At 40.4% G+C, this 18516-nt stretch overlaps 1 protein-coding gene and 1 long non-coding RNA gene across 33 annotated transcripts in view; both read right to left on the bottom strand.

Moving 5' to 3' along the window:
• LOC148684471 (uncharacterized) overlaps window positions 1-18516 on the bottom strand; it is a 662448-nt gene that overhangs the window by 186432 nt on the left and 457500 nt on the right. The window lies entirely within an intron of this gene.
• Window positions 1-18516, bottom strand: part of TCF4 (transcription factor 4) — a 365743-nt gene that overhangs the window by 170531 nt on the left and 176696 nt on the right. For all 32 annotated transcript variants that reach the window (XR_015946088.1, XR_015946085.1, XR_015946086.1 and 29 more), the window contains one exon: window positions 12234-12298. Coding sequence is in view for 23 of the 32 variants with exons in the window: in XM_035100880.3 (XP_034956771.1) it covers window positions 12234-12298 (65 nt within the window). In the remaining 9 variants the exon portion in view is untranslated. The remainder of the gene's footprint in view (window positions 1-12233; window positions 12299-18516) is intronic.

Raw genomic sequence — 18516 nt, 5'->3', positions numbered from 1 at the left:
TAGGTGGCATCCAACACTGCTCTCTCCGTTGATGGAAGGTACCCATCAGCGGCATGCAGGCAGAAACAACATTTGGCGATTCCTCCTCTCCCAATGCACTGCTTGAATCTATTTAGCAGGGTCTCCCACACATCTGGAGCAGATTTAAAGAGAGGGAATAAAGGGGGGGTCCCCTTCTCCAAAAGCTTTTTTATCCTCTACCTTAGGGAGGGATGGGAGACTGCAGCGGGAAGGGTACATCTCTGAAAACTGCCTCCCTCCCCTTTCTACTGACTGATGCCTTCCATCAGCAGAGGAGACAACGCTACATAGCACTCTCGTTTGAAGAAATTACACTTTCTAGATGCGACCTGCTGGCTTCCTTGAACCTCATCTGCCTCTCTAATGGGATGCTATACATGCATATACTCCTGGTAAGAGAGTTTATTCCACGTTGTGTCTGTTCAATACTGCAGCATTGAGGCTTGGGTTTAGGGACAAAGGAAAACAGAAAGTTGCCTTACACTGAGCCATTGGTCCGCCTAGCTCAGTTTCGGGCAACGGTTCTTCATGATTTTAGGTCAACTCCACCTGGAGATTCTGGAGGGGGAAGCTTTTGCACGCAAAGAAGATGCCCTACCACTGAGCTACCACTATTCTTGCCCGCATGGTAGTCAATGCAAATTGATAATCAGCAACATTATCGGGAAAGATCAGCTAACGTTCCGCTGCAATGTAGCCCACAGCTGTACATGCGATAAAGCCCATTTAGTAGGCTTCAATGCAGCCATTATTTCTGTCCTTTTCTCCCCCCCCCCTTTTAATTTCAAGTTCTACACTCAGAATGCCACAAAGAGAATTACAGGTTAAGCTTCTGAACAACTGGAGAATGTGGCTCAGCAGGGGGGCATGCTATTCTTGGACATTAGAAACAGCTGTGTTTATTTTCAGTGACCAGGATATTACTAAGGTAGTGTTTCTTTTCGATTCAGAGGGTCACATTTTTTCCAGAATACCCATGTTCCTCTTAGCATTGAATTTCATTGTTATATTTCCGCAGCAATGACAAAGAAGGCAAGGACCTCTTTGACACACATCCAGGTGAGTTGTCCTACAGCAGCTAATTATAATTATACTGTATATGCAACGGCACTTATTTCAATCAATTCAGCAAATGTTGGTCTGATGCCTAACCCTCAAGTCAATTTGATCCACAGCCCTGATCCTATGCATGTTTACTCAGAAACAAGGCCCAAAGAGATCAGTTCGGCTTGCTTCCAAGTTAAATGCGCACAGGGTCACAGTCCGCATCAATTTTAAACCTGTACTAGTGTATAATCTAGAGTCGACAGCATCCAGGAAAAATAGAAAGAAAAGAAAAGCTAGTGCAGTCTAGGGAAGGGCACTTATTAATATCGATTTTACCACTTTGGGTTTGTTTGTTTTTACCAGGAAATTCGAGAAATAAACATCACACTAGCATGCCCATACAGGAATGCAACCTGTTCAACTTCAACCTTATATGCACCTATATACTGAACCATTCACACAACCAGGAACCAGGTGTCAAAGAAGGGAATAGCAAAACAGTCACAGCATTCCAGTCAGGAATCTTGCCTGTGAACTTGTGCAGAACTCAGCATGGCCAAAAGGACTCTGAGTAATAGTCTACAACTTTAGCTACTTCAGCCTTTGACCAATTCGTGTCTTGCTTTTTCTATTTATGTATTTTGATTCTGAGCTGTTAAAAAAAAAAAGTCTCCTACATATCAACACTGTCTCCAAAAAAATAAAATAAAATACCAATGCAAAATGTGTACAAGCTTTGTACGGCAAAGGTTAACATAACATTACTTATTTTTATTTATCATAAAATAATAGGTAATGCTATTTATTATTAAATTAATTTTATGTCAATTTATTTATTTATTATTAAAAGCACCCCAGCTTTTTTGCTTCAGATTGAGGCACTCGTGGCATATTGGATCAACAAAATCATTTTTTCTTTTTCTTTAAAAAAATATGAAAATATTTACCTTTATGTGCAATCATAATTTAGAATCCAAACCTACTGACTGAATGAAGTAACCACAATCTGAGCAAGTAACAAAAACCTAACAGCATGTATCCACTGTAAACAACCGAAGATCTGGACTGTGCTGCAAGTGAGGCACCACCACCAAGCCTTGATGGGAGTAAATTTCACTTGCCAGGAAATGGTGCAGAGGCTGTGGAGCTTTACTGTTCACCGGAGGGTCCCAACTGGCTTGCTGGAGAAGCATGCCACTCTAACACTGACAGCTGTAGCCAAAACATGTGCCTTTGGCATGAGCCGCAGGAGTGTGGTGAAGAACATCAACAAAGGATGTCCTTGCGGTAGACTTGGGAATCCAAACTGGAGATAATGTTAGAATATCCTCTAATGCCTGAAAGGAGTGCAACATAAGGGAGAGTGAGGACTAGGATGCTGACTGGGCAGGGCAGACCCATGTGATGGGCTTCTCCCACATGATTGGAAGGGTGTTCAGATGCACAGAGAGCCAGTGTGGTGTAGTGGTTAAGAGCTGTAGGCTCGTAATCTGGTGAACCAGGTTCGCATCCCTGCTCCTCCACATGCAGCTGCTGGGTGACCTTGGGCCATAGCTGCCAAGTTTTCCCTTTTCTCGCGAGGAAGCCTATTCAGCATAAGGGAAAATCCCTTAAAAAAAGGGATAACTTGGCAGCTATGCCTTGGGCTAGCCATACTTCTCTGAAGTCTCTCAGCCTCACTCACCTCACAGAGTGTTTGTTGTGGGGGAGGAAGGGAAAGGAGAATCTTAGCCGCTTTGAGACTCCTTCGGCTAGTGATAAAGAGGGATATCAAATCCAAACTCTTCTTCTTCACTTCCTCAGGGAAGCAACTCCTATCATTTCACAAATGAGGTCAAGTGTGAGGACCTGGTGAGACTCAAGTATCTGTGAGTGCCCAAACAGCCACTCACAGAAGCCAGAGATCTAAATTTGGGGTGCTTATGCATTCTTCGTCTCTACAGCTCTTGCTTGGATTCCTGGGAAGAAGGAATTTAATGGAGCTGCATAATGAGGCCCTCTGTGTCCTATAATGGATCAGGGGTTTGCCTGAGCATCCTATTTTGGACAGCAGCTTCCTCTAATTCCTCCAATTTCAGCTTCTTCCTGCAATTACTTTTCATCTGTTTCTAGAAAGCAACCAACATGGGGCTGAGTTATACCTCCAGCGAGAGGTGGGGTGGCTTATGAGAAGACCCTGTTCCAAGTGGAGGCCAGATGGAACACCGAGCAGCTTCTCTGGAAGAGCTCAAAGCATCTGGGCAGCATTGTATGGATCCATATCAATTGTATAGTATTACTGAGTACAGCTTCAAACACTCAGTAGAAGACCACACCTATATATTAAATAAATGTATAAATACATATAAATTACATACACAGGATGGTTCAAAGGAAGCAATATCTCATAGACCAGGCGTAGCCAAGATTGCTGAACTCCAACTGCCATCATCCCAATCATGAACAACAGGATTCCCCCCCACCCCAGCAACACCTGGAGGGCAGCCACAATGCTCACCCCCATCATGCAAGAGCAGAAAGTGCTTCCATGCATAGCAGCGTTGGTGGTTTTCATTTACAGGCAATATGTTCTACCACTCCCAACTTGCTCATTGGATCAGCTGCACTGTCTACTCATTCACCATACAATCCAACACTCCTAAAATATATCCTTCCCCGAAACAATGGAAAGGGGAGAAATGGAGGGACCAAAGAGATATAAGAGAAAAGAATTTATCTTCTGAATTCCTTGCTTTTATTTGATTTAATGCTATCTCAATACAACATTTATGTGTTTTGATGTGCAGAGAGCAGGAAGGAGATTTGATAATAGGCAGAGATAACTTGCCACGAGAGCAAGAATAAATCTACTTATTTGACTAATCAAAAAACATACTTAGTGATTTGTAACAGAAGAGCAAAAATGAACTCTTGCGTCTCAAGAGGTCTGCAATATGATCTTCACAAAAGGTAGCTTGCCAATTTAATTGAGGTAGTAGTTATTTAATTTTTTTATAGATAGGTATAGCTTTCAATAAAACCACATATGCCTATAACACTGCAATGGCAGATGTGTCTCGATTATTAGAGGTGGGCTCTAGGGAATATATACAACCGATCTTGAAATCTGTAAGCAGCTGTTTGGGGGGGGGGGTGAAACATTGCAACACACACACACACACGTTCCTTAAGTGCAGTAATGTTTTGTTATTTTACTGCAGGTGTATTACAGAGATGAAATTTAATAACTTATTGTATACAATACCAATAAAGCAGGAAAGATTCCAGGCCCTGATGTTCATGAATAAAGTACAAATTAAGAGACAGATAGTGTGAAATAGTGTGTGTGTGTGTGTGTGTGTGTGTGTGTGTGTGTGAGAGAGAGAGAGAGAGAGAGAGAGAGAGAGAGAGAGAGAGAAGGGGGGATATTTGTCACCAGATCACCTGATTGCTATTCATTTTAATGATCTGGTACAAAGCAAGAGTTTGCAAAGACTGATGATCACAGCACTCATCCAACAGTAAGCATGTGTGCACACTGGGTACGGCAGGGTGGGATGTGGGTTAAAAGTGTAAAATATAATATAATATAATATAATATAATATAATATAATATAATATAATATAATATAATATAATATAATATAAATAAAATGGCCTACCAATAATCTGATTCAGGCGACACAAGTTAAAATCCCCAGCAACTATGAAAATCAGTGGGCAATGTGTGGCCAGCCGCTGTACCTCACCCTAAAGATCCATGTGAAAAGGATCTAGGAGTCTTGGTACACCACAAACTTGACATGAGTCAGCAGTGTGATATAGCAGCTAAAAAAGCCAATGCAATTCTGGGCTGCATCAATAGGAGTATAGCTTCTAGATCAATGGAAGTAATAGTACAGGCATCCCCAAACTTTGGCCCTCCAGATGTTTTGGACTACAATTCCCATCTTCCCCAACCACTGGTCCTGTTAGCTAGGGATGATGGGAGTTGTAGGCCAAAACATCTGGAGGGCCGCAGTTTGGGGGTGCCTGTAATAGTACCACTGTATTCCGCTCTGGTCAGACCTCACCTGGAGTACTGTGTCCAGTTCTGGGCATCACAGTTCAAGAAGGATACTGACAAGCTGGAACGTGGTCAAAGGCCTGGAAACAATGCCTTATGAGGAACGGCTTAGGGAGCTGGGTATGTTTAGCCAGGAGAAGAGAAGGTTAAGGGGAGATATTATAGCCATGTTCAAATATATAAAAGGATGTCATGACACCATCAAAGCATTCCTGACAGATGGCTGTCAAGCCTCTGCTTAAAGACCTCCAAAGAAGGAGACTCCACCACACTCCTTGGCAGCAAATTCCACTGGCGAACAGCTCTTACTGTCAGGAAGTTCTTCCTAATGTTTAGGTGGAATCTTCTTTCTTGTAGTTTGAATCCATTGCTCCGTGTCCGCTTCTCTGGAGCAGCAGAAAACAACCTTCCACCCTCTTCTATATGACATCCTTTTATATATTTGAACATGGCTATCATATCTGCTCCACTTCCGAGTGGGGAGGAGTTGCGGATGGACCACATGGCCACCCACTCGCCGCAGGGGCAGGACGATGTCCCGCGTCATCGTGAGGGTTCTGGCCATGTCATGGTCCGTAGCTGACCAATCCTGCTAGCCGGGGGCGTGGCCGGGACCTTTTAACCAGCTGCGAACTACCAACTGGTAGTATCTGAATGTTTAACTAAAATACTGAACAATGCATTTTTAACACCAAGTGGATCATATTTATAAATGTTCCTCTATGATAAATATTCCGAAATGACTTATTGGGAAGCTTTATGTTCACTTTTTGATGCATGTCAAGTGAAATAATTGTTGTACTGCTAATATTACATTGCAGTGATATTATAACTTCCATAATGATTACATACTGTTATTATAGACTGCTTATTTCCTGTGAATCATTTCAGTACAAAATTATTTACGGAAAATGCAGTATATAAACTGCCTATGCTAAAATCTCCCTGAAAATAGAAAGCAGGCATCGAGTGGGGCTGAAATCTTCCTCCCTTAGTTTTCATTTGTCCCCTGAGTTTTCTATTTGCAGAGGGTGTTTTGTTGTTGTTGTTGTTGTTGTTGTTGTTGTTGTTTTACATAAAGTGTCATCAACCACCTATATTCTGAAGTAGCATACTGCATTTCTATAGCCTTACTAGGATTAATTTCTGCTTCATGTTCAGCCTCATTCCCCAATATACGAGAGGTGGTGGGCTCTCCTTCCTTGAAGTTTTTTAAGCAGAGGTTGGATGGCCATCTGCCATGCATGATCTAGTTGAGATTCCTGTATTACAGGGGGTTGGACTAGATGACCCTCAGGGTCCCTTCCAACTCTACGATTCCATGGTTCTACAAGTAGTTATTGCTTACTGTTGAAGAAAATTGAGGCAAAACACTGAGGAAGCTCAGTGGTGGTACACAGTGGAAGGAAAAAGATGTATTACTTGATCCCTGCAAGAGGCACTGATATGCATACAGCCAAGGCCACTGCTTGAGTGCAAGATGCAGTAGTTTGCAGTGACCATCACAAACCATTGATGTAATCAGCTTATGTAATCCCTGCTCACCCAGTGCCACCTGCTAGTATCAACACAAACCATTAAGTGGTGAAGGATGTCCATGTACCACTAATAAGGGAACATACCATGTTGCTTAAAGCATGGCACTTCCTAGTTTTTATGCCATGGGGGAAAGAGGTGCAATAGATATTGATGCACTGACGTTGTGGTCTCTCAGCAAGAGAGCTTATTTGCTTGCAATGGTTTTAGTGACTCACTCACAAAAAGTAGAAAGAGAGAATGTAAGAAGCTGGTTTTTGATTTGGGATTTTTATTTCACGTTGTTGTTGTTGTTGTTGTTGTTGTTGTTGTTGTTGTTGTTGTTGTTAGAATCATAGAGTTGGAAGAGACCACAAGGGCCATCCAGTCCAACCCCCTGCCAAGCAGGAAACACCATCAAAGCATTCTTGACATATGCCTGTCAAACCTCTGCTTAAAGACCTCCAAAGAAGGAGACTCCACCACACTCCTTGGCAGCAAATTCCACTGCCGAATTTGCTACCAATTTGTTGTTGTTGTTTTGCTGTAAGCATCTGGTAATATTTGTTTGGGCACTCATATCTACAAATAAAGGGTCAGGCTTCTTAGCTCTAATAAGAGTAATTTCCATTCACCTTTCAGGTCCTGTCAATTCCCCCCCCCCATTTATGAGCCTCCTTTAATCTCTGCTTGAACATTTTGCAACAAATCGAAGATGGCAGGCAGCCTCTCACTCTGCAAAAATAGTTATTTCTTGACTATATTTTGCTATAATGAAGTTTTGCTGTATTTTAGTAACAGGCTGTTAGAATAGATAGTTTCTGCACGGTCCATGAACTTTGTGCTTCCCCTAAACATTTCACCTGGTAGACAGGTTGTCAATGAATGGTTCAAAAATATTAAATAATTTTTGACAGACTTCTACACATGGAGGTATGTGGGTATAGGGTTACAACATTAGTACCTTTCCTCCAGAAGATTGATGATAAAAACTATTTATTGACTAACAGTAAATATTTTGAGTACTGTATATTTTCTAAGCATATTTCAAAGCTCCAGTGCTAACCATTAAGGGCATATATAGTTCACAATAACTTGCCCGCATATTGAGGTCATCTTCTGAGGTCCTTCTCTAGGCAGCCCCACCTTCAGAGGTTTGGTGGATGGTGCCCCAAGAAAGGACCTTTTCAGTTGTGGTGAACGACCAAGTAACACCCTCCCTGGGCATAAAGGTCTAAATAATCAGAGTGTTAGGGAATTTGCTATCATGTGATGGTGGATGGCACAAATACCTTTGAGAGAGGATTATTCATTCATGGAGGACAGATGGAGCATCAGTCACAGTAGCTAAATGAAACCCCTCATTTCAGGAGTGGAGCACTTGAGAGACGAACAATGGGATAATGGCTTCATGCCCTGCCTGTGGTCCTCTGGCAGGCAGTTGACTGTATATTCTGCATGTTTATATTTTATTATCAGGTGGACTTGATTTTTATTGGTGATTATAAGCTACTTTATTGAGGAAGTGTCTCAAACATGGGGTATATAATAATAAATAAAACAAATACGGATGGAAACAAGATTCCTTTCGCCTGGTTCAGCAGGACTCATCTTATGTTCTTAAAGTATGCAACATCTCTTGCTTCTTGTAGTTCAAAAATAAACATCATTTTATTGATGTGTAGAACTGCATAACCACATTTTGAATAAAATTTGATAGGCCTTTAGCAACCCGCTAAAAATACATCAGCACTTGGATCTGGCCCTAGTCGCCTAGGGCTAACCACTTTCAAACATGACCAAAAGAACTTTATTTATTTAAGAACTTATACTCTGCTTTTCAAAGCAAAACGTAAAAAATAAAAAAAGCCTTCAGAAAGCTTCTTACAATATTCAGTGAGCAGTAAAAACAAAAAACAAAACCCCCCAAACACCCAGTTGAATATTGCAAACAATACAATAATGTAAATTCATTTTCGTTTTTTACAAAACCACAACAAATTATTATCAGTGAAAAGGCTTGTCTTTCTGGGAAGGTATGCAGAAACAAAAATAGCGCCCAGCATATGACAAAAAGTACAAGTTGCTGTTGCCTATCTAATTTCAAGGGGAAACAGATTCCAAAATACAAGGGCCACTAAACAAAAAGCTCTAGTCTTAACAGTCACAGGGCAAGTCTCCAGCTTATGTGGAACCCCAAGGGCCCCCCAGATGACCATCATCACTGGGGCTGAGATATAGGGGATAAGGTGATCCCTCAGAAACCCTGGTCCCAAGTTATTTATTGCTTCGTATGATAACATCAAAACCTTGAACTTTCAATTCCTATGTTTTTTTTTCTGCCCATCTTCTTTGTTGGGATCAGTCATTTGCCTCCATGACTGTTGACCGAGCTTGACCTTGCTATTTTACTTGGCTAAGAAGAGCTTGTTTTCTGCATTACATAGCAGGTAATCACTATTCTTGAATTATTGTTCTTCACCCACCTCCCCTGGCCTTTTTCCAGGAATCTTTGAATCTGTGTTCCTTTCAAATGTAAATCGGCATTGTCAAAAAATGTCCAGCCACTTCCTTATTTTTGAGGACAATCAGAACTACGTAGGTGCACTCAAGCATCTGTTTCAAGGATTAGGGCTGCCTGTAACTGGACTTTACACAACTGTACACAAGAATGTTAAGTAACATTGTACCATCGTGGAAAAGTTATGAATAACATGGCTGTTACATATGGACATCATCTGTTTCCACTGATTTATAGAGCAATTTCTTAAGATGAAGACAGGATTACAGTAATAACTCTACTTGCAAATAACTCTACTTACGAATTTTTCTACTTGCAAATGGAGCTCCGTCCGCCATCTTGGATGCAGTTTAGATAGGATTTTTCTACTTATGAATTTTTAGATAGGGTTGCTTCGACTTACAAATTTTTTCTCCCAATGCATTCCTATGGGATTCGACTTAGAAATTTTTTCAACTTACAAATGTGTGTTCGGAACGCATTAAATTCGTAAGTAGAAGTACCACTGTAGTCAGCTGAGTATTTATTTATTTATTTATTTATTTATTTATTACAAGAGAATAAGTTGTGTATTGGTCTGTGAGAAATGACAGGACTTTCAGTGGTCAGCTAAAAGGTTATTATAATGGAGGGGGGCAAATAAAACAGGGTTGGTGAGCGGAGATGGATGAACATTGGGAAATGCTGATTTTCTATTTCCATTGCGGGGGGGGGGAGCAAAGAGCTATGGGGTGATTAAAGGAGATGGCAGAGACAGAGAGAGGGGGAGGGTAAAATGGGGAGAAAAAACAATGCTTTATTCAAACTCACAAGGCAACGATAAGGAAACAAGGCAGCAATTTTGAAATGACTGGCTGGGAATCCACATGGCCAAACATAGGAACTTCCAAGTAGATATATCCTTTCTATAGGTCTTTCATTCACAGGATGACTTACTTTTGCTGAGCATTACGCGTAGGCATTTACTGTTAGACAGATTTGCAACACCATCATATATCTGGACACAAAGGAACTGTAACACAGCTAAATAAACATGCAGGATCAGTGACGGTACTGATGGCGGCACTACAGCAAACTCTAACCTATAATGAGCATGGAATAATTTTCAATAAGTAAAGTATTCGCCAGAGCTTAGAAATGAATCAAAGGACTGTTATAGGAATAGTCAGGAGGTTGAATGTGAAAAATGCACCCAGTGCAGCTTTCTTTCTACGTTTTTTGCTTGAAACAAAAGGAAAAGCTATTTTCTTTTTCCATGAAGTATCTAAAGTCTCAGGCAGCTTGAATGACAATTTCACAGCTCAAGAGGACTTTGCTCTAACTAAAGTCGGCAGGGAAATCTTGTTGCTTATAATAAGGAACCAGTATAAATTATTATTAGTTACAGAAACACACACAAAGCTGTCCAAAATCGCATAAGACTACTTCCCCAGCCAACAAAGAGGGCCCCTCTGAAAATTGCAGTTTGTTCCACCACCACCACCTGCAAAAAGGAAGCATGTGGTCAACCTCCTCCTCTCTCACTTAGAACAACCTCTGCCTTGACCCTCAGAAACCAGATACACAGGAACAGGCCTTCCACAGGAATTGAAAGCTTTACACTAGAGACACAGCACTAAGCTGTTCATTGCCTAAGCTATCTGCTCCGAGCACTTGCAGCCGCATTCCAAAGATGTTTCCGTTGCCCTGGAATGGCTGTAAATTTACTTTTCTGTGGAATTCCTCCCAGGAAAAAAAAAGTGGGGTGAATTGCACTTGATAACACATGCAGCCCTTAAGTTCTTGTCCCAGCCACTCTCATGTCTCATTTTCCACAAATCTCTGGCTACAGATCTGGACAGAACTGATGGCTTATCTGAGTAGGCTGGAAAGTCAAAACTTGAAAAAGCTAACAGATGCAAGAAGGCAATGGAATGCCAGCTCTAAGGATACACTAATACTAAGTGTGTGTACTTTTCAAGGCAAGATCCTATTTAATTACTTGAATTGTTTATATTTTTCTATGCTTAATTAAACAGAGTAGCAACCCGCAGCCTCAAAATCCCACATTGTTCCCCCCATTATCACTAAGGGACTTGACCATATTAAAAGGATAAAAAGGGTGGGGGAACACATACTCCCTTCAACAAGAAAAAATAGCATGCTTCTTTTGGCTAGCTGATTTAAAACTCTGTAAAGTTTGGATATTAAAAAGAGGGTATTAATCCCTCTCTGTGGTTTTCAAAATTGAGCAACTACTGCTCCACGAAGAAAGAAAGAAAGAAAGAAAGAAAGAAAGAAAGAAAGAAAAGGTTCAGAGAGAGAGAAAGGAATGGTAAAATTATATTGCAGCATCTTTTTTTATCACTTGGCTTGAAAGGAGCTTAAACGTTTGGCTATTGATAGCAATTTTAGACTAAGGCGCTCTCTGGAGAGTCAGAAGTATGCAAATGTGGAGTGTTCAGAGGCACAAACACACACATGCTATACCTTTGTATTACATTGGCATTTTATTATTTAATTAAACTACTCTTATTTTTCTAGCCTGCGCATGCTTCCCTTGAGACGGTTTTGCTGTTAGCCTGCTGGCCTTGACTTCCAGCCAAAAACAATTCAGAAACAAAAAGGGACAACAAATCATATTTTCTCAGACATTTTTATCCTTCAATACAACCCTGTTTTCACACAACATCATACAGACTCTATGAAAACTGTAATTTATTGCAATAGCCATCCAAAGCAAGGGTCTTACACATCCTCCGTCGGTGCTCTCCCTTTACAATTCCTTAAGTTGTGCCATTAGTCAGGAATTGTCATTTTGAAAACGGTACTGAAGGAGGTTGATCAATACTCTTACCAACATGATACTAGGATATTGAACAAGTTACTAATAGAAATCCACAGACAGTAATCAGAAGGAACTGGACAAATGTATTAACATCTACAATTTCAAACACAAATTAAATTTTGTTAAAGACCCCTTTGCAAACCATCTGGCGTCCTCAGAAAGCAAGACTGAGACTGCATAATCCACAAAAATGGATCCCAAATGTTTGGGATAAATCATAAGACTGTGCATTTTCCCATATCATGGTTGGTTCTTACCTGGTGGCAACCCTGTAGGTTTGAGTCTCGCCCATATGATGAATAGGAGCCCCTTTCTGATTTACCTGTTTTTTTTTTAAAAAAAAACAGAGAAAGTAGTGTTAGCTGACATATGCATTTCTATAAGTAATATACTGCATAATTATTTTATCTCTACAGCAGACTATATATTGGGTTATTCTTTCTATCCCTTTTCTTCAGGTTCAACTTCTATAATCCTGGAATGGAACAAAATCACTGCATATTACGCATTTTCATTTCAGAACTATAATCCACCCTCCATAGAAAATGCTCCATTTGCCCAAACTTGAAGTCTTATTACATGTGGAAGAGTTCCCACTCATTAAAAGGCTTCATCACAGAGTTCAGTCTGGGGGTTACTCCACATTCCATTGTATGGGACACACAGCAGTTTGGGGCAGGGAGTAGAGTGTGGGGAAAAGAGCAAGCTTCACGGGGCTATAGCCAAGATAGAATTTGGAGGGAAGCTTCATGGTTGCTTTAAACTAAAAAGCAAAACAAAATTAAGGGCAGTCCATAATGGACCGCTCATGGTCTCATCTAGTTTGCCCCTAGGGTTGCCAGACTCAGTAGAGGACAGGACTTCTGTGCCTTTAATTGCCCTGCTCTCTTTTGAGTCTGGAAACCTTAAAGAGAAACCAGCAGACTCTTTGTTTAATTTCCAAGCAAAGGGTCTGCTGGTTTCTCTTTTAAGGTTTCCAGACTCAAAAGAGAGCAGGGCAGTTAATGGCACAGAAGTCCTGTCCTCTGTTGAGTCTGGCAACCCTATTTGGCCCTCTGGTGCCCTTCATAACGACATAACTAGATAGGCCTACTGACACACTGTTCTTGCGCAACTGCCATTCATTTCCACAGGGCTAGTGAAAAAGAAGTCCTTGGAAGTCACCTTCAAGATTTGGTATGATGAAAAAAAGAAGAAGAAAATAAATGCCCTGTTCTCATTCCAAATGTCACTCATGCTTCCTAAAACCTTGAAACAGGATCAGCAACCTCTCTCAAGAAGCAAACAACTCTCCTTTCCTCTTCCTTTTCACCCCATCCCTAAAACCTGAGTAAATTTATTTTTACGTACACAGCAGGAAGGTTACCGTGTCATGACCTGACCATAATAATTCTCACTGATTACACTGCAGTCACCAGTGAGGTCAGAGGTAATCAATCAGAAGCTCTCCAGATGGTGAATTTAGCAAAGAAACCTTTCAGAAGTCTGATTCTTCTCACTCTTTCCCAGTGTAATTCCCTAGCGAATGACCTGAGCTCGGCAGTTACACTCAGGAAAGAAAAATTTGGATCAAAAAATGTCGCTTCCTTACCAGCGTTTCAGCTGCCTCAGAACTGCAAAAGATTTGAATAGAGTGCTGGGTTTCTGTGCCAGCTCTAAGTACCTAATTTGATTCCCTTATATGCTTCTTTGATTTCCTTTAGAACACTAACTGCACATGACATAGTCAAAAATAGTTCTTGTTACTCCAATAAGAAAAGAGTTTCCAAATGTAAAGGTGAACACTAAAAAAACCTAGGGTGGGTTGGGGGTGTGGGATTTAACTGGTGGAAAACATGAAGCCCTAATAGCCCTGTTCCATGAGGGAAACAAAGAACACTATGGGTGCTGATATCAAAGAGTTGGCATGAAAACCACCTAAGTGATTAAGACTACTATAGCAGGGGAAGTTACAGATTAAGATAAAGTGGGCAAGGGCATATCTGCAATTATGGGGATCATACAAGATCACCAGAGATAAGATTGAATGGCTTCGTACAGCAAGAACCACATATAACACAATATGATTGGATATCAACTACATTTGATTCATGTACAATTTACCAATGGGTGGTCAACAATAATGACACTTGGGTGTATGGATCTAATGTAATGCAGAGTTCAAGTTGTTTTCCCAATCAAGCATATAATAAATCGCAATAACTGACTATACATAGTACAGTACATTACCCCTGCAAATGAATCATTTAATTACTATCACTATCGAAGACATGTCCTTTGCACAAGTGCCTGTGGTTTAAAGAATTTTATTTGAGAATGTAATACTCATTCTGAATTTCACGGAATCATAAGCAATGAAAAAGAAAATGCTTACTTTTTTGCACTTAAAATATTGTATAAAGTACATTAAGAACCTGCTATTTCATTTCCCAGAGATAGTGTTGAATGCATGTCAAAAAAATTCCAGTCTTCACTTAATTAAATACATGTAAGGCACTATTTAATATTTGCTGAATATAGCTAGGCTTCAATAAAAACAGTGCCTAAGTTATGTGACTTTATGGTATAAAATAAAGTCACATTGACAAATTGTGGTTGTGCTTATTCTACAAGCTCTTAAAATGGCATCTGCAGATGTTAACATGCTCATATGAAATTATTTGTATTCAGTTACCCTGTTTAGAAATACAGGGCACACTAGCCGGGGGGGGGGGGAGCTCTCGTATTGGAAAGGAATAGGAGTTACATGAACACGCAACTATGCTCCCATTTAGTCTGCCACTTTCAATGGAGCATTTACAGCAGAATATCTCCATAGACTGAACTCATTATACGGCCAGAAAAAGTAAGATCTTGTAACCTGTTCTTGAATCATCTGTGCCTTGGCAGAAAACAGAACCAACACTACAGAATGAATTTGTCTACAGACCAAGAAAGCAATATTTCTTAAACTGAGTATATGACTTAAGTCAGTACCATGTGCAATTAATACAAAGGATAATAGTAATATAGTAGTAGCCATGACCAATTCAAATACTGAGTTTTTTGCACTTAACAAGACACAAAACAGGGGGCAAGGTGGTCAGGGGTCTTGAAAGGAATAGGTGCAGTGTAGCTTTTAATCTGCATTGCACCTGTAAAGAGAACTTCATTACTAGGTGAATCTACTAGGTGAACTGAAGCAATAAAATTTAACGTTAGGGTGAAGGGCAGAGGAATAAAGCCAACAATCGCAACCTTGTTGTACAAAGAGCCCAGCAAACATTTCTATTTGCTGCATGTGAATACCTGTCCGCCTCCTTACTATCATATCAGTCACAGGCTGCCTTGTTTTAATTTCAGTTGTTAAAAAATATTTATCCAGATACAAAAATAAACGCACTGCAAATTACAAGTTGTCAGGGTTAAAAATCTACTTCTATTTGTGTGGGGGAGGATAAGAGAACAGCACAGACATGAATCATTCTCAGTAATTTGAGTGTTTCCATGACATCAATGGGCACTCGTCCAGGACTCTGTCGAAGGCTGTGAGGTACCAAAGAGACATAGCAACCAGCAGGAGATTGACTTTTTTTTTAGGATTATGCTCCTTGTAAAGATTTCATCTGTAGCATCCACTTTTACCACCAAATAGATAGCTTTGGAGATCATGAGTGAACACATTTCATTCTAATAGTGTAAGCCTTTAACTTTCATTACATCTTTATTTTTGCTCTCCAATCCAACCAGATTCCTCCCAGTTAAGAACAAAATAACCAAAATTTACAAGAAACCCTTTGGAAATGAGTGCGTGCTTGGGTATCCGTGTGTTTCTGTGTTTGTATATATCCGCTATCAATTGTCATTATAGAACTAACAGACATTTTTTGTAAATGACATTTCGTTTCGTGGAAGGGGAAAAAAATCATTTGTAAAAAAAAACCCTGTCCATTTAAAATTAGCTGCACTCTTTATGTTGATTTTCTGCTTAAAATTCACTGGCACATTTGTTTCAGATAATAAAATTTGAAAGAGTGTTGATAATATGCTAGAGTAGGCTCTTTAAGTAACTATTTGTGTGCATGGTTTTGTTTTTTAAGGAAAGATCAACCAGAATTTCTATGCTTACTTTACAATATTGCAACATTCTCAGGTGCTGCTGAAACCCAGCAATCCAGAATGTCTATTTCTTAACTGGGGTGGTACAAACGATTGTTTATTTTTAAATGGAATGGGGGGGGGAATCTGTTTTAAAAAGAAAGCGAGTCTACAGCAACGTAGAAACTCGACGCATTCACTGCAGAATTTTCGACTCAACCCTCCTGTACTAGAATGCGGCAGTCGCTGCGGATATTTTTTGGCACGAAGACAATGGTGGAAGTGCCAAGCCCCATGGCTACAACTACTCAAAAGAGGCATAAGGGTAGCATTAATCGCTCGAGTCTTTTACTGCACGGAGTACTGCTGTCCATCGTTTTTAATAAAAAAATCAAATGCACTTGTTAATATATATATATAGTATGAACTGGGGAGGGTAGAGTATTGAAATTCCAGCCAATAACAAATCTTGTCAAATATCTGATTAATTTGTTTCTTTTTCCTCCTCCCTTTGACCAAAGAAGACCAATACCATGTCAATTGCTAACACAAAAGATCTATTTTTACATGATGGTAGCATGACAATCAAAACCAGGGTTTCGAACAAGAGGCTGACTCGCAGCAATAACACATGTATTTTGCAAGTAGTGGTCTTCAGAGTAGGAAATATATCTTCAATAATAGCAATGCCTTTTAAAATAAATAGATACACTCCAGTCAAAATACATCTAAAGAAAAGCAGGCTTTGAACTGCCAAGGCTCTTCTCCAAGGCATAACCCACACCCGTGCACCCAATAAACACCCGAAAAATAAAAAAGGAAGCCTCTCTAAAATGAACTCAATTGACTGCTTACTATGCATTGGCAAGCATTTGAGATGTACTGTAATAAAGAGCAAGAGAATCAGAGAAAAAGAGAAGCAGTATAGGATTTCCAATCAGTCAATGAAGAAGCCAGTTGCCTCTCCATGGTGTGCTTTGAAAAATTAATCAAATTAAGTAGAAAATTTAAGCAACTTGCAAGGAATAAATGCAAGTCATCTAACTCTCACACAGAACATTTTTCTTTTGCTATGAAAGATAGGGCACCTTGTTTTTACTCTGCCATGGAAAATAATGAGGCACAGGGCAACTCCTTTCTGTCTGCTGAGGGAACTGGAGGAGCAGCTATTGTTGTGAGGGATTTTGCTTCAGTGTTCATGTTGATCTTACATCTTAAAATTCTCAGAGACTTGGGCTCAAGCTGCAAAATCCAGATACAATTGCAAATGATCCCAGATGTAGAGTTTTCAGCTTCAGTTTGGCTTTGGATGAAACCATGATGGTCAACAAACTTCTGATGTGCTTGGATTGCGAACTTCTCAGCTGGGGGACTGCTTCTGTCTGGGCCCAAGCTCTTATTTTTACTGCAAGACATTGCCTTTTTCCACCAAGTTCCACTATAAATAAAAATGACCAGGAACTGAAAAATGAAAATCCACCGAAGAAGAACAGAGAAGTGAGGGAGGTTTTTTCTCATTCCCTTCCCTTTTTTTTTCTTTTTTGCTTAACTTCAGCATCTCTCATAGACTTGAGTAGCTATGGTGGTGTACATGGGCGGCTCATGCTTGGAAAGTGAGACAATCTTGTCCTGGCTGGCAATCCCATTTTAAAAAGCAACTACCAATTACAGGGTTCCAATTAAAATAAGAGTGTAGATATGCAGCTGGCTACATGATGGCCCAAGTGCCTTTAAAAAGCTGCTTAGCTGAATTATTTCTATTCCTTTTTCTATCACACATCATCTAGACAAAAAAAGGTACATACCCCCCACCCTTTAGTACATATTTCACTTTGGGTTCCCCCCCCCCCCACACATCAATCAGTGAGCACAATATTGTATGAGCAGGCTCGCCCTCTCTTACTGCCCACCCCCGCAATTGCAGAAACCTCTCAGAACTGCTCTAAAGGACCCTCCTACCCTCCAGAGAGGATTATTAAATGTTCAACTCTAAAAAACTTATTCACCAGTATGTAGTGTGGTAGGTATTGCTCACATCTCATGGGAGGCTGACTGTCCTTTTGGACCACACAGCAATAATAGAGAAGTTGCCCAAAGCCTGGTATTTTACTGGTACCAAATGCAGGTGGCTGTCAAAAGAAATCCAGTACTGCAGAGAGCCACAGGAATTGTTTGATATAGAACTTAATTTCAGTCCAACACTGGCTTAATTCATGGTTTTAAGAAACCAGGAATCTGCAGCAGATTCACATGGTGCCCCTCTGCTCTTACATGAAGATTCCCTACTCTGTTTCCTTGTTTGCTCTAACCAAAGCTCATCACTACCGGTACATCTCAACCAGCACACTCTGTTAGCCAGTGGTGGCTCACGGAGGAGGTGGAGGCAGTGAGCTGCAGTGTTGAAACCACCAGGCCAGCCATAGAACTCCTCCATCCTTCCTGCTTCACTCCACAACATCCCCA

The sequence above is a fragment of the Zootoca vivipara genome, chromosome 10, assembly GCF_965207765.1.
Source record: "Zootoca vivipara chromosome 10, rZooViv2.hap1.1, whole genome shotgun sequence".
NCBI classification, from domain to species: Eukaryota; Metazoa; Chordata; class Lepidosauria; order Squamata; family Lacertidae; genus Zootoca; species Zootoca vivipara.
This window is presented reverse-complemented; position numbering and strand designations above follow the sequence as displayed.